Below are 16,720 nucleotides of genomic sequence, written 5' to 3'. Positions count from 1 at the left end.
ATGATAATCAACCACTGCTCAGATTTTTAGGTGAAGGGTTGATGGGGAATTTTAAAATGGATGGATCAGGCTAACACCACCTGAATTCACAGATCAATTTAAAATCTTTAGAAGTGAGACAACCTGACATGATATGCCCCCTGATGTGATATCACAGTAAATACACAATACCACCTATGATGTATTGTTGAAAAAAAAAATTGAACCTGAATATAATCAAGTAGTAGCGATCTAACGACTTGTTTAACGGAAATACGGTGGCTAGAAAAACAGATTAAACACCACCATGAGGCTGCAACTATACAAATCCAGAATCTAGGAAATTTCTCCAAGACAATCAGAATTTCTTCAACAAATAAACAGCATGGAAGATAAAGGAAGAGGCGTGGGAGAAGTGTTAAGATTATAAGAGAATTAAGAGACATATTAACCAAAGCAATGCATGGACCATGTTTGGAGTCTGATTCAAACAATCCAAATGTAAGAAAACATTTCGAGATGATAGGGAAAATAGGAACACAGTCTGGATATTAGATAATATTAAGAAACTGTTAGTTTTATCAGATGTGATAATGGATATAAAAAGCAATCCTTATCTGTTAGAGACACATTACAAAATGCATTATGTTGAATTTGATTAACTCATTAAAATGAACATATACATAACATAAATATAATACATTTTGAATGTTTATTCAAATAATGATTACACACCAACTGAAGCTAGTTTGAGCTCATTTTTTCGTTACAAGTGGAGCAGCAGAATTCTGGACTCAAGGAAAGCACCTTGTGTAGGCTTTTGCTGAGTCTGAGAAGCCTGGGCTTGAGAGGAAGCCTCCTCTCCAGGGAAAGCTGCCTGAGCTGAGGGCCTGGTACGGTCAGCAGTCACCGGGGGGCTTGGTGATCTCTCTTCCACTGGAAACACAGGGTGGGAGGTGGGAGGGCATCTCTCTCCTGCTCTGAGAGTTGTGCTGCACCCAGTGAGTAGGCACTAAAAGCTGCCATGCTCCAGGGAGTTTTAAGTAAGAATGTTCCCACTGTGTATTTTTTAGACATCATTATAAGGTGGTAAAGCCTTGCAGCCTTATCTGAAGACCTTATTGAAGTGTTCTATTCATTCTTGTTTAAGAAATATTTCTGTTGAAGAGGTCGCTCAGGCCTTCTGAGTCTACAGGGTCATGAAGCCCTGGGCAGCAGCCAGCTCCAGGAGGTTAATGACAGACAGAACCCTTCTCAGTAACAATGCTAAAAATGCTAAGAAGAAGACGTAGGCTCACTGAGCACTTACCCACTGCAAGCACTGTTCTAAGTGCTTTTCATGTACTGCCACACTGAATCCTCCAATAATCCTATGACATCAGCATTCACATAATTTCCATTTGACAGATGAGGCAACTGAGGCTCAGTGAGGTTAAATAACTTGGTTAATGTCATGCAACTGCTAAGAAGCAGAGTTGGGATTTCACCAAGGAAAAGGCCAAGAAACCCTGCACAGGGCTTGAAGGTACAAAAGTGGTGCTTGCCTGGCAAGATAGAACTCAGATGGAGCCCTGCATTCTTTTTCTTTGGGGCTACTTACTGCATTCTCAGGATGGAAGATGTACGAGGCTGGAGAATTGTCGACAATGATCACTTTGCTCAGCTCTCGTCCAAGGCGACTCAGGTCTTTCACATAGTTCCCACGATGGAAAACACAGGATTCTCTGAAGAGCCGGGCCCGGAACACACCCCAGCGGTCTAGCAGGTCAGCCACAGGGTCTGCATACTGGAAAGCAGGTGTCACAATGAAGGCTGGCTGCCTGAAAGAGCCCCAAAATCCTAACCTACTGCAGCAAGATCCATATTACTTTTCTAAAAATGGATTTAAATAATTGGATGTGTTTTAGGATCCTGGTTATTTTCCTCTCCATGCATGTAAGACATCCTGGATTCTTCCATTCCTCTCACTTCTCATATCCAATCCATCAGAAATTCTTTTCAGTTCCATCTCCAAAAATGTCTTGAATCCACCTGCACCTCTCTATTTATATTGTCACGGCCCTAGTCCAGGCCTCTGTAATCTCTGGCCTGGGGTGGCTGTGTGAGCCTCCTAAAGAGTCTTTCTCTTCCCCTTGGGCCTCCTTTCCAGCCTATTCACCTCATAGCTGTCAGAGCAGCCACTGGAAAACACCCATCAGATCACGTCACTCTTTTGCTTAAAACTCTCCACTGTCTACCTGCCGTACTTGGAATAAGGCCCACACTCCTTGCTGTCACCATATCCCATATGGCTGCAGCTGCATGATATCTGCAACCTCTCAGCTCCATCTCCAATCACTTGAACCACAATGGCTTCGAAAAACGGTCAGAACCTTTGCACCAGTGTTCCCTCTACACGGAATACTCTCTTCCTAGCTCTTTGCATGAACCTCTCCCTCTGTCTCCTTATTTTTCAGATCTTGGCTTCGCTTACCACCTATCTAGGGTCCGCCTGCATCTTCCTTTCTGGCTGCAGGATGCAGGGCTACCGGGCTACAAGCAGCTCTCTATTGCCTCACAGTAATTTCCTTCACAGAGCTGGTCACCACCTGGGATTACTTTATTTCCTCTTCACTTGTCAGAGCCCAGACCTTGCCTGTCATGTTCACCATGATATCCCTGGCACTTTGCAGAGTGCCCACCTCATGGTAGGGGCTCAGTAAACGCTAGTTTCATCAGTGAATGAATGAGCAGGCTTCGAATTTGGCTTGTGCGACATGAGGCCACATTGCCCCCTAGAGGTGCTCTGGGCAACTGGGCCAGAATAGCCCCTGACTGTCACAGGATGGTGCCCAGACACCCACTTCCACTTATTTGGAGGCCAGGAGTTTTATGGGAGGGAGGTTGAGCCCAGCTCACAGATGGGATTCATCCTGCTTGGCCCTCTCTCATGGCCAGGGGAATTTTCCCCAAAGCAGGCTGAAGTGGATAAAGAAATAAAGGGGTCCTTCCTGGGGGAAAATCTTCATAAATGAAGATGTCTAAAAGACTGGGCCAGACTGAGTGGCTGGGGCTGGAGGCAAAAGAGTGGCAGTTCCAAGCCCAATGTGAGGCCAGGCCTCAGCACCAAGACCAAAGTGAGGGGCACACTCAGGTGTCACCAGGGGCCCAATGACTCTGCCAGGGAGGCGGGAAGCACCTGAGGCTGGTGGTGTTGGAAAGGCCAGCAGTGGAATGGACAGCAGCCCCTGAGTGCAGAGCAAATGGCGGCATGGCTGCAGCGTGCAGAGCTACAGGGCTACAAGCAACAGCTCTGATCCAATGGGAAAGCCCTCCTTTCTCCAGAGACATCCTGAGGGAGGCAGAATCCAGGAGCAGGCTGTATTTCCTGCTGATCAAGTGGGGTGAGAGCTCAGGGCACTGTCGTTTTCTGCTGGTGAGGGTAGCCAAGCACCACGTGGGTGGGTTATAGGGGGCTGACTCTAGATGGAAAAGATGATTAATTTCCTCGTAATCATTAACACTAGTGGTGGCATACATCTTTCAAGGGAGTGTCTGAGTTTGGGGGCTCCAGGCCTTAGAGATGAGTGTGGGGAATGTAAGCTTCATGAGGGCAGGGACTTTGTCTCTTTTGTTCTCTGCTGTATCCCTAGTGCTTAGTACAGTGCCTGACATACAGTAGGTACTAAGTAAATATTTGTTGGGTGAATGAATGAATTAAAAAAACTAAGGAATGAATTAAAAAAAAAACTAAAAAATGAGGAAGCAGATATTGAAGGGCTCTGACAGTCAGCTTAGGGTTCCTATAGGCCCCTGGGCAGCAGGCCAGGAGGTCCACTGCACCAATGGTGCTGACTGGAAGCTGAGCCCAGGGCCAAAACCTGGGCAGTGCCCACCTGTCAGCAGAACTTGGGCATCAGGGAGGAAAGAGGCTGGAAAGCTGCACTTGGGAGCCGGTTTGGCTGAGCCAGGCTAGAGTAGCAGCAAGAGAAGGACTGGAGAGACAGATGGAGAGGCAGGTGGGAGCAGTCCAGGAAGAGAGCCTGAACAAGGAGGTTTAAGTTAGTGCTGGGGACAAAGCCAAGGAAGAGTGTTTTCACTTTTGCCAAAGAAAAAACAACTCTCAGTCCACAGACACCGGTGTAATCTTCCTGTTTGTTATTTCTTTGGTTATCGCTTCAGGCTCCTCAGCACCCCAGAGCACTGTCAGCAGAGCCATTGACACTACAATGCAATTAGTCTTGGTACCACTCATCTGAAAGAGTACCCAATGGAGAAGATTATGTTTTCTCTGAGGCCACGTTCTCTTTTTAGTATGCAAAAGTAAGGCCCAGGTTTTGGATTCCCTTTCTACTGGCTCATGCTTTAAGGCTTGTCAATGGGCCTGGCAGAATGTTGGATAGGTGGGGTTTTCTCTCACCTCGGCCATGACAGAGAGATGGCCCAAACCAGGAATGCCCAGGCTGGCAGAGCAGTATGTCTGGGGATCCAGAGTTAGAGCCCCCAACATGCTGAGGAGAAGGGAGCCGTCCACAGACAGGACATGGGCAAGGAAGCTGCATGAGTCCTTGCAGCAGGTCTGGAGACAGGGAGATGGCTAATCTGGGCCCCACAAAGCTCATCTTTGGGGCTACTCAGGTCCCTGAGGTGCCCATGGAGACACTAGTGGTGCCACCAACACATGGATGGTGTTGGCCCCATCAGAGTCAGGGTTTGAGAGATGGTCATGGCAAGGATTTCTTCTGAGGAGGAGATGCCTGCCCTGTCTGCCCTATACACAGCACAGGCCACTCAGTGGACCGGTGAAAGGATAGACTAAACCATATTGGGCGTCCTGTGAACCTGTTAGGCTAGTTCCCTTAAACAGCGGGAGAGGGCAAAGAAACCACTCTATATGGTCACAGCCAGTGTAGACACTGGGTCAGAGATTTATACCAAGCTACAGGACCAAAACATGTGAATTATTTTATCAATAATTATGATAATAAACAATGAACATCAGGAGCACTTACCATGTGCCAGTGCCCAGCACAGCATATGGAACACAGCAGGTGCTCCATGAATACTTGCTGAATATGAGTCAGACACTGTGCTAAGCCCTTTACATGTGTCATTTCATTTGATCCACCCCACAAGGTAGACGGAATTATCCTCAATTTATAGAAGAAACTGAGGTGAGAGAAGTGAGTAACTTGTCTGAGATCACAGGCTCGTTAGGGCAGTCAGAACTCTCATTCGGCCCATGCATGTGGGAGAATCTCTGACACTATCTCTTCCCCAAACCTGTGTAAGCTAACCGAAGGGCACACAGGCCTGAGCCTCTAGCATGTGGTTGCAGACAACAGGTGAGATGCAGATGCCCTTTCTCGGTTACGCTGTGCGTCTGTAATTTCCTGGTCTGTGTACAACCAGCTTTAGGCGGCGGCATGCAGCAACTTCATGGAGCATTTGTTCCAAGTGCTCCCTGTCACCATGGTAACCCAGAAGCCTTTCAGGCTGGCGCTGTGCACATGGCCTGCATCCATCCCATCTGGGGTGGAAACCTGTCACCATAGAAACAGCTTCCCCCACTTTAACAAAGAGCTGCTTGACAGGGGGTAGGGGTGGAGGAGCTGGGGGCACCAGACTGGGAGCTCCTGGCTAGGAGCAGGACTCACCTTGGCCAAGCTGGCAGTAAAGAGCACACACTCAAAGAGCTGCCCCATCCTCTGGAGGAACTCGTCCACATGTGGCCGCTTTAGCACATAAACCTGCAACGGCAGGAAACAGCAAGCTGGTCAGTCACAGCAGTTGCTGGGGATGGCCTAGGGCCTAAATACCCAGTATAGGGAGAACTCCTGAAAAAGTTCCTGTCTCCTGCCCCCAGGTCTATGTGTGGCACAGAGGCTCAGACTGCATGAGGGGCTATGTAGTCAGGTGTGGAACTTCAGGCCAGGCATACTCCTCAGACTGGGCTCCAGGGCTGAGTTCAGTGCAGAGGCCCCTCCCAGTGGAGGAGGAAAGCTGATCATGGTACTGAGGGTCTTGGGGATTTTCAGAACCAGTGAGTGGAAGGGTTGTGCCATGTTTGTGTGAAATGACTCATTCATTTCACATGTGTTTCTCTGCACATGCTCTGGGCCAGGCCCTATGTAGACACAGGCCATGGTCTGGGGTTGTTCTTTTGGAGGTCCAGGCCTGGCCCACTGCCTGGCGGGTCTGAGACTGCTCCAGCTGCCACCTTTTACTCTGATCGGAACACCTCCCACGCTAGGAAGGCCTGGGGTGGAAGCGAAGGCCCAGCAAAGCTGCAAGAAGTGCCTTCCTTGTCGGCTTGAGAAGCTGTCTACTTGACATCACAAAGGTTACTCTGCTTGGGTTTGGTATAGAAACAGATACTTCAGGGGATGTAAAGCCTGGCTACTCCCAGGCCCGAGAACCCAGTGTCAAGGAGGGGCCTTGAGCAGCAAGGGGGAAAGAGTAGGCTTTCCTAGAGTGGCTGGGCTCAGTGCTCCTGACAAGGAGCCTGAACAAATCTGAGGAAACAAGGGAGATGGGATAGAAGGCAAAGCTGGTGAGAGAAGACAGAGGAGGTGGGAAGACAGAACTAATTAAAACTTGAATAAATTCCACTTGAAATTAGCCACTTCCCTAAAATAAATCAAACTTGTTAAAATTCAATTCAGTTCACATTCACTGAGCCCGAGCTCTGTGCTCAGCCTGAAGCAGTTACAAAGATGAATAAAACACAGGCCTTGCCCTTGAAGAGCTCACAGTCTAGAGCAGATATATGCAAAATATATCCAAATAAACAAGGCATAACCAAGTTGTAGTAGAGGGACAAATTAAGGACAATTAACTCCTCTCTCAAGGGGAGGGAATCATAGAAGGTAACATTTGGCCTGGACCTTGAAGGACGAATAGGAGTTCACCAGGACGATAAGGATTAGACGAGAGCTTTCAGGCAGAAAAAACATTACGAGCATGAGACCTGGCCTGAAAACACTTGGGGTGTTAGAGAATGGTCAGAGCCCTGCATGACCAGCCCTGCAGAGACAGTGATAAAAGAGAAGGAGATGGGGGAATAGGACAGCAAGTGGCTGAAGATGAAGTGTGAAAGGCGGATCAGGGTTGTGCGTGGGGCCCTGAATGGCGGTTGGAGCAGGCTGGACATCCTACAGGGGGAGTAACAAAGGGGAAACGGGGGCTCTGTACCACACAGAGGATGCACTGCTGGCACAGGAATTCCACACAGAGCCAAGACTTGGTAGGAAACTCATGGCCGACTGAGAGTGGGGTGAGTATGGGTCTGTGGCCGAGGGTGTAGTGAGGAGCCAGAGGAGCAGGATGGCCTGGGGTGGGTGCCAACAGGCCTCTGAGGAGCAGGAGGCTGGGGTGGGGCTGAAGGCAGGGCCTGTGGCTGCAGGAGCTCCAGGCCTCCACTTTGCCCATGAAGATTCCTCATGCCAGGGAACGGGTGCAGCCTGCAGTACTGTCTCCCTGGGAACACTGCTTGGAAAGCAAGCTTTGCTACATGCAAAGGGGAGGAGATTGATTTGGGAACTCTGGCGTTGGTGCCTCTGGCAGAGAGGAAGGTCCTGGGCCCAGATGCCGGCGTCCAGGCCCGCGTCCCCGTGCAAGTAACCAAGAATAGGCCCATTGGGACCTGCACAGCCTATCCTGGATTACTTGAACGAGGCCACGGCCTTCGCCAGGGCCTTGGTCCTCCTCTTGGCGCCTGTGGCTTCATTCCCTCAGGAGAGAGAGTTTCTGACCCCAACCCTGGGGCCCTGGGGTATCTATTGCCAAGTGAATCATAGCACAGTCTGGAGGGAGCCTGAGGGAGCTGGGGTGGCTCCTGCAAGAACGGGCTGGCCACAGCAGGTTAAGCCCCAAGGGTCATGCTCATAGTCACGAGGTAGGAAGGATTAATTTCTCTCCTAATTCTTGCCATACCGGTGGGCAGCCTCTCCTTTGTCTCATTACTTTATAACACAGCAAAGATAATAAATGCAGAAGCCTTAACTGCTTCTCAGATGCTGAGTTAATTCAGTTGATGCTTTTGCAAATATTAAATGCCCAAGTGCCTGCTGTTTTGTCTCCCTAATGGCTTTTAAAAGCATGAAGTGTGGAGACCTAGGGACACAGCTGCTTTTCCCAGGGAGGGCTTCCTGGCAGGACCTCCTGGAGAACAGGCCAGAAGGCAAGGGCAGGGGAGGGGAGGGACTCGAGCATCAGGAAAAGAGCCCTGGGCCAGGGGCAGGAGACGGATTCTCATTTTAATTCTTCCCATTGTATGACCTTGAACCAACCCTGTCTCTGGCTGAGCCTCAGTTTCCCTACCTGGACAATGAGGTGGCTGAACCAGCTGATTTCCAAGGCCTCGCCAGCTCTGACACTCTACAATTAAGACCCAGAGAGAATACTGACATTGTTAAGGAAAGATACCCTGTTATGGCTCAAGCACCAGGACAGATTTTTCCTTCCTGGGATATAAACACATCAGGCCAGAGACTCTCCCTTTAAGACCTGGGGGTTGACAAGGAAGATGGTCAGATCATCCCTGTGGAACACCTGACAAAAGCTCCCCCACTCTTCAGCCTCCAAGGCTAGCTTTCCTACAGTGTTTCTAACATGTTCATAAATGAAGCTATTCCCAGAGGAGATTCATACAGATAAGGAAAAATATTTGAGCAAAGATGCATGCCAAATGACTAGGGCATCTTTATTCAAAGCTTCCTATTGATCCAGAAACACACCCTTCCCCCTTTCTCTTTTGGGTTAAGTTTTTGCTCAAGATGCACTGGAGAACACGATGCAGGAGTGACAAGATCAGTCTGGAGTGGCTGGCATTGGAAATGGACACCTTTTCCCGACAATCCACCATAAGTGGGTGACTTGTGGCATTTTCCTGTTGCCTGCTAGGAGAGTAGCCGAAAGCAATTATTTGAGAAAGTTAATTAGACCATCAAGCTAGGCCAGTGGGGGATATGGAAACTTCGAAAAGTCTGCATCAAATCAGAGAACTATTTGAACTTGCAACCACATTTAATATTTACAAACAGATTATAGTTCCCTTACAAACTCATTATAAGATAAATTCATCTGTGTGAAAAAAAGCAGAAAACCATTGTATTTATTTTACAAAGTCTGCTTCCTTTTGATTCAGTAATAAAATTATTACTGAAATGGGAATTTAGAAATGAAATTCATAGGAAATATAATTACTAAAAAATGCTAACTGAAACTCTGATTTAGCTTTGATTTCTTACCTGATGTATAGTTCCATCAATTTCAACCGGAACAATAAAATCAGCATTACTAATAGGCTAGAGAGAAGAGAAACTATAATTAATACATCTGAAAGAATGAAATAAAATCGGAAATTTTAGCAAGGAAAAAGCTTGCCTGTACCAATGTTTTATTATTGGAAAAAACAGTTCAGGAGAAGGATGTTGAAGCATGCCTTGGTTCCTTAAGCGCAAGCAGGAAAGCACATTATTTTCTGCTCCAAATATTGTTACATTTTCAGCATCTTGGTCCAACCTCTTTATCACCTGCCTGGCTTCAACAACAAAGGGAATGGGGCTTCTCAGAAACTCCAGCTCTTACCTAAAGCCCTGCCAGGAAGACGGGGAATCACTGCTGACCACCAGGGGGAGGAGGTGAGAGCCCGATGATCCCAGAGGACAGAGCTACTTGGGGGAAAATAATTTATATTGGACCCACAGGTGCGGGCTGCCCTGTGATGTATTTTAGTTCACTTCATGGCATATTCAGTGTCCAATGTCAACTAGTTAGCCCTTGGGCAGGCTCTCCCCCTCTCCGGACCTTGGTGTCTCGTCTCTTCCATAGCCATAGAAATGGGTCTGGTGAGTGTCCACAGCTCCAGCCAGTCCTGAGCATCACTGATTTCCGGCCTTGCCTGATACTGTCTTCTGTCATAGGGGGTGAGGAGAGCCAGCTCACCCCAGACTGCTCTGCTCTAAGTAACACAATACCCAGCACACTCACAAACTGCTGGATATTCAAAATAACTTCACAATATTAATGACATTCAAAGTTCAAATATGATTCCTCAGCCGTCACTATGTTCTCAATGATGGACTTACATACAGTTCTAAATGGAATTCCACAAATTAGGTAGAAAACTACCCAAATGAAAAGGCCCAAGAGAATCGTCAGACTGCAAACCCTTGGGACAAGTAGGAGAGATACGGAGGGAAGTGGTGGCTATTGGGTAGGGATGTGGAGTGGGGTATGCAGTATGGAGTCTCTGGTCAGACTGTCAACTGGGGTCTGCCTTTAAGCCCATCACTGTACACACACATCTTCTTCTTTGATATGTAAAGTGGAAAAATGTGGAAAATACTAGATCATAGAACAATTACCAAATACTCAGTAGAGCACCTGAAGCTTAAGATTACAGTTTATTCACTCCAATGGTTGGAAGGCCAAGGATGAATTAAATATTTTATAATTTCACAAATAAAATACAGAATCATGCTAAAAATCAAAAGGAAAGACTGAAGGAAGAAACTCTCACAAGGCATTAGATTGCAAAAACCTATTCCATAGAGTATATTAAAAGAGAAAATCCATTCCCAAGCTCCTAGCAAGCACCCGTCCCCGATCTCTTTTCACATGCTGGTGTAAATGCAGCCATGCCAAAGCCAGGGTTCTTAACCTGGGTCCATGAGCCTGTGTGTTGTATAGTTGTACATTTTCAATGAGGGAGGTTCACAGCTTTCGGATTCTTAAAGGGCTTTGAAATGCCCAGAATATTACAAACCATACAATAAAGAATATTCTGCTTGCAAATGTAGGCTGGCCAGGGAGGCAAGAAATGAAGAGATGCTGTTCTCATCAGCTTGTCACATCAATGCCCTCTGAGCAGGCCCTGGAGACACCAAGGGCCGCCAAGCCTTCTCCTTTGGAACCAGGAAGCCTCAGTAACCTTGGGCGGTCTGGCCAGTGTTGCCCACGCTCCCAGAGCTGCTTGGGAGGAAGCTGTCTATGCTGGATGGCAACTGACCCCTGCTCTAACGGGCTTACCTCCAGAGGGCCTTGAAAATGTCCTGAGCAACTTGCCCACAGGGGAGAAAAGGCTTCCAATGCTGTTCAGAGCTGAGCTGGGACATGAGGTCACTGCAGCCCTGGGACCAATCGTGGAAGGGCCCTCAAGGTGCTGGGGAATGAGGTGGTACCCACATGCCCCATGGGCAGACAGGCTATTTCTCACTGCTCGAGGTAAGTGTGGCCTCTCCTCCACTCTCCCAAAGGACTCAAAGACAACCACCTGGCCTTGTCCTGTCAAGGAAGGCTTCTGTTTAGTGAGAAAAAGGCAGAAGGATGTTTCTGGCAGACAGGTCTTCAGGCAAATTTGATGGCTCTTCCACTTCCCATACAACCGTTAAGGAATGACTATGGTTCATGTGAGACACACACCCCATCATGGATGGTGCCTTTCATGTCTCTCAGTGAAGTAAGGGGACTCACGGGCTAGGGGTAAAAACAGGAATGTGGTCTAACTGGCCACCGATAGTAGAGCAGTTCCACTGCCAGAAATACCCCAAGGAAAATAGGACCAGGACCCTAAACACCTGCTGCTTCTCTCCAGCACACCAACCCACTATTTCCAAACTTTTTCATCATTTACCTCTTTTAAACAATTTATTCCATTCAAAAAATGGAAAAATGGCTAATTAACTCATTTCTTAATAGTGTAGCCACAAGCTCTTCCTGCATTAAGGCCCTTTGGTAATTTGTAATTTTTGTTGTTATTCTAGTGGGGAGATGGAGAGTGAGGAAGGTGACAGAACTATGACTGTCTGATGCTCACTTTGACATCACTGGAGCCCCATACCCTTCATGAGAGAAGGCATGCAACTGGATACTCATTTAGCTATGAAGCTCATAAAACACCCCAGCAACCTCTTGTCATGAAAATGGTCAAAATAAAAATAAATGGTTGAATTTGTTCAGATGCTGTAACATTGGGAGTCTTCAGAGTTGGATATCTTTCAAAAATTGGTCTGGGAAAACTTCCAGGATGGCAGGTTGCTTGACAGTTTTCAACAGTGCCTCCCTTGTCACTCCCAATAAAACATAGAGCACTCTGGTTACCTTGACAAATACACCTTGGTACACTGACTGCCTCGTGCCACCTGAAAAGTATTTCTGCAAGGGCCAGAGTGTTGAAAAACTCAAATCGCATAAGTAAGAATGAGGTCTCAGTGATACTGGCAGCCCAGTGGTTTTCTTCCAAACTAATTATGTTGATATTCAAGTACTTGAGTTAATGTTCACCTGAGTTAATAAGCAACTCTTATTGGACTTCTTCATGAACAGTGAAGTCATACACCAACAACCACAAGCTTTCATCCCTTTTATTTTTCCTTTTCCAATACAGTTGTGACCAAATCACAAAGATCATTGATTGTTTTTTACGTTGATTTACCTTAAATGAACTGTGCACCAATGTTTCATCTAAATCAATGACCACACATTTCTTTCCATAGTCAAGCACCGTCACCTCTGGAAGGAGGTATTTAGCTGGTGGCTAAAGGTGGAAAAAAATCAATATTATTACCTTTACGTAAAAGACAAATCAATTCCCTTATTATTGTATTATACTTTGTCAATAAGGTTATAAATGAAACCAAACATTTAAATGCCTGGTCAACTATATCATGGAATTTTATTAAAAGCAACAGGAATAAGTAGTTTGCAACTGAAGTTTTACCAAACAAATACTGTGCCATTGTCTGAATGGCTATTATGAAGACCTAGGCTTTAGAACCAGACAAACCTGGGTTTGAATATCAGCTCTGTCTCTTTCTTGGCTGTAAGTTGTTGCTGTAAGGACAACAATACCTACCGTAAAAGGTTGTTTATCAGCTATAATTGCGGTAAAATGCCCAGCATTCTGCCTGGCACATATATGGTGGTTATTGTTATTATTAAAATGGACTACAGGAAAATGAACTTTTTTTTTTTGTTTTTTTTGTTTTTATTTTTTGTGAGGAAGATCAGCCCTGAGCCAACATCCATGCTAATCCTCCTCTTTTTGCTGAGGAAGACCGGCTCCGAGCCAACATCTATTGCCAATCCTCCTCCCTTTTTTTTTTCCCCCAAAGCCCCAGTAGACAGCTGCATGCCACAGTTGCACATCCCTCCAGTTGCTGCACGTGGGACGTGGCCTCAGCATGGCCGGAGAAGCGGTGCATCGGTGCGCGCCCAGGATCCAAACCCGGGCTGCCAGCAGCGGAGTGCGCGCACTCAACCGCTAAGCCACGGGGCTGGCCCTGAACGTTTAATTACAATAGCTACTCTACTATGCAGGCCCATTACCTGTGGTCATATTTTGCCCGAAATTCACTCTAATACATAAGTATATATTGGAACCACAGTATTTTTTTTTTTAGTGGACTGAAATTTTCAAAAACCTGAAGAGAAACTGTAGACCCACCAGCAAAATACAAACCAAAGTGAATAAGAGGAGACAGAAATAAAACTCTACAGGTACAGTGCCCTGCCTGTGCCTGTCCCACTGTGGTATAGCACTAAAAGTGTGGCATTTTTACCCCTTGGATTCTCTGTCTCTGGAAGTTATACTTTAATCCACATGCTGTGTTAACCATAAAATCTATTTATATGTCTCTTAGTAGCTGACTCTAATCTCGTGATAAAGAGGTCATAAAGAGTTAATAAAATGCTAGATATCTTCAGCCAACCTCATTCTTGATTTAAAGTATTTATTTCTTTGGGCCTTGCCTCATTCTAGAAATGATTTGAAGTATTTTAGTTTACCTTGTGGCATGTTCAGTGTCCAATGTTAACTAGTTAATTTTCTGTCCTGGAAGAAGGTCAAGCTCTGTTCAATATTTAACACAAAACAAAACACAAGAAAATATCCGTCTCTAGCCACTGAAGAATGGACAATTTAGCTTATCAAAAAAAGCAAGAAAAAAAATGAAATCAAGAGACATTCCCTTTTCAATGGCTATTTCCTTTTTTTTGGTTTAAACTGAACATTAGTCAAGGATCTAGAGCTAATTTTGGACTTTAGCTGGTTCAATAGAGAATGTAACACAGGTGGCCCACAGGTTAGATAAATTTGCAAGTGCAATGATCATCTTGGCAGGGAGGGACTGTCCAGGGCTGACCAGGATGAGGCTATGTGGGGGAACACAAGCATTTCTAATTCTAGAGGGGCTCTCTCTAGGGAGTGTGGGTGTTCATCTTCTCCAACATCATCCAGAAGACAAAACCTTTATGGCTTCCCAGCTCCTTTGGTTCTAAATAAAGCTCACCAAGCAGTATTCCCTAAGTCCCTGTGGCACTGGGAAGAGATATGCCTTAGACACAGGGCATGGGACTCGGGGTCCTAGAAAGGACTCTGTCCTTCATTATAAATCAACAAGCAAGCAGGTTATTAAAAAAATTAAAATAGAGCCAACCCTGATGGCCTAGTGGTTCAAGTTCGGCACTCAGTGACCACTTTGGCGGCCCGGGTTCATTTCCTTCTCGCGGAACCACACCACCCGTCTGTCAGTTGCCATGCTGTGGTGGCGGCTCACATAGAAGAACTAGAATGACTTACAACTTGGATATACAACCATGCACTCAGGCTTTGGGGAGGGAGAATTAAAAAAAAGGCCTCCACTCTGCAAAGCTAAGTACTAAACTGTGATGGCCGTTATTCTTAAAAAAAAAAAAGTTAAAATAAACTTGCAAGAAGAAGTTTTGTATCAAAATGTGTTTTAAAAAAGCAGAGTATGATGAGCTCTATAAGTAAACATAATGGGGAGGATTTGGGTTATTTCTGTTGTTTGGGCCATTGCAGAAAGCATGCCTGTGACTAGAATAAAATTTGTTTTAATTTTTATTATACAATTATGTAATAAAAATACATTCTCACTGTAAAGAATATAGACAAATAAAACACAATATTCCCTTTTCCATGCCCCCCATTCATTTCCCCAGATGCCCCCTTTTTAGTTTGGTGTGTATTTGTCCAGTTCTTTCTCTATGCGTTTATAAACTAAAACAACATTTTAACTTGATGTAATTGCTACTCTGGAAAATAAGGACCTAGAAATTCTATCCCTAGCATATCTGAAAACACTGCAGATCTCCCAAAAGTGGCTCATTTTCCAAACCCAAGAACAAAAATTACTTTCTTAGCATATTTAACCCACACTTTACAAGCATTCTCTGAGGTAACAGTAAGTAAAAAGCCCCACTCTACTAGTCTGAGAGAGAAAAGAGCGAGGAGGATGAGACTCATATTAAGCAAGCTATTAATTTAGCATTTGTGCTGCAGAGAACAAGGCCAGGCTGGGGCAAGGGACTGGGAGGGTTCCATTCATCCTCAGCCCGTTTCCTGAATGCACACAACTTCTCTGAGAGCTAGGCTTTAGATTAACACAAATTCTTCAGACCACTGGTAAGAATTCTTCTGGACAGCTGTGTCCTTGGAACATGCAAGGACACTACATAATTGCAATAGTGTTTTGTTACCTCAGGTGACGCTTGAATCATTAACTAAAAAATGTCCTTGGGCCGGCCCCATGGCTTAGCGGTTAAGTGTGCACGCTCTGCTGCTGGCGGCCCGGGGTTCGGATCCCGGGTGCGCACTGACACACCGCTTCTCTGGCCATGCTGAGGCCGCGTCCCACATACAGCAACTAGAAGGATGTGCAGCTATGACATACAACTATCTACTGGGGCCTTGGGGAGAAAAATAAATAAATAAATAAAAAATTAAAAAAAAAAATGTCCTGAAGCAAATTTTCTGTCAGGCCATCATAAAGCTGAAGAACAAGAGAAACACCAGCTGTATCAAGAATAGTTTTTTCTACACAAAATCATTTGCTCCAAAAGCACAAGGAGAGCATTGCCAGGGGAATGGAGGGGTTAAGGGGTGGGCAGAAACCATGTAGGAGGAGGGGAAGGAGAAAGGGACCGTGGCTTGCCATCCAGTTCATTCCAGTTCTCTTCCTGGGAGTAGATGTGAAATTTCCTGTCCTTGGTAGTGAACTAGCAGCCATGAATAGTGAACTCTAAGGTTCTTTTGTTTAGAGTACCCACCCCACACACTCTCACAAATCTTACAGATGTAGTACCTCTTCTTGGTAACGTCACATTTTCGTTTTTGTACTTAAGAGTTCTCAGGTTCAGAGTCTGCAAACTGTGCTCTTCAAGCCTCAGAGTTCAGGGTAGAGATCTCAGGGTCTACAGCAGGAGGGGGTCAAAGGAAACTCTAGACTAGCCTTAACTAGACCAGTTGTTTTGTTTATAAATTCTCATAAGGTTTTGGTAGAAAAAAGGTATGTATACTACTGCTTATCAAAATGCCTGGGCAAACAGCATAGAAATATAACTGTTAGAAAACAAATTACTTCTCTCCCTTTTCACCATTTTTATGGCTGAGCTGCACTGTCAGTCTTGAGTTGTGACATCAGTGTGGTGTGTGATTCAAGCAAGAGTGTAGGAATGGTAGGAGTTGGGTCATCGCTCCAATGGCATTCCTTACTGGGGCCACAGCATTCGAGAGTTCACCTTCAGCTACGACCATTCAAACTTCAGTGGTTTCTAAACCTGTCCCTCTGCATCTTTTCCTTACTCTTCAGTACATGACTTTTATCGAACAGCCCTTGAAGCTTCCAATAAGACGTGTGGAGGGCCCCAAATCCCAGTTCATGGTTGGGAGACACATGTGATGCTAAGTGGAATGTGTAACATCAAGTCCAGATAAAGATGTCATTTCTAATAGGGG

General features: G+C 45.8%; 1 protein-coding gene across 3 annotated transcripts in view; it reads right to left on the bottom strand.

Annotated features, from left to right (window-relative positions):
- Positions 1-16,720, bottom strand: part of CTDSPL (CTD small phosphatase like) — a 113,464-nt gene that overhangs the window by 5,498 nt on the left and 91,246 nt on the right. For 2 of the 3 annotated variants that reach the window (XM_004419500.3, XM_004419501.3), the window contains 4 exons: positions 12,398-12,499; positions 9,210-9,266; positions 5,616-5,708; positions 1,580-1,765 (listed from right to left, as the gene is read on the bottom strand). In XM_004419500.3, the coding sequence (XP_004419557.1) occupies positions 1,580-1,765; positions 5,616-5,708; positions 9,210-9,266; positions 12,398-12,499 (438 nt within the window). The remainder of the gene's footprint in view (positions 1-1,579; positions 1,766-5,615; positions 5,709-9,209; positions 9,267-12,397; positions 12,500-16,720) is intronic. The other variant, XM_087430720.1, reaches the window with a different exon arrangement.

The sequence above is a fragment of the Ceratotherium simum genome, chromosome 5, assembly GCF_057802395.1.
Source record: "Ceratotherium simum simum isolate JZ-2026a chromosome 5, ASM5780239v1, whole genome shotgun sequence".
Lineage (NCBI taxonomy): Eukaryota > Metazoa > Chordata > Mammalia > Perissodactyla > Rhinocerotidae > Ceratotherium > Ceratotherium simum.
The sequence above is the reverse complement of the archived record's forward strand: the minus strand, read 5'-3'. Positions and strand labels throughout refer to the sequence as shown.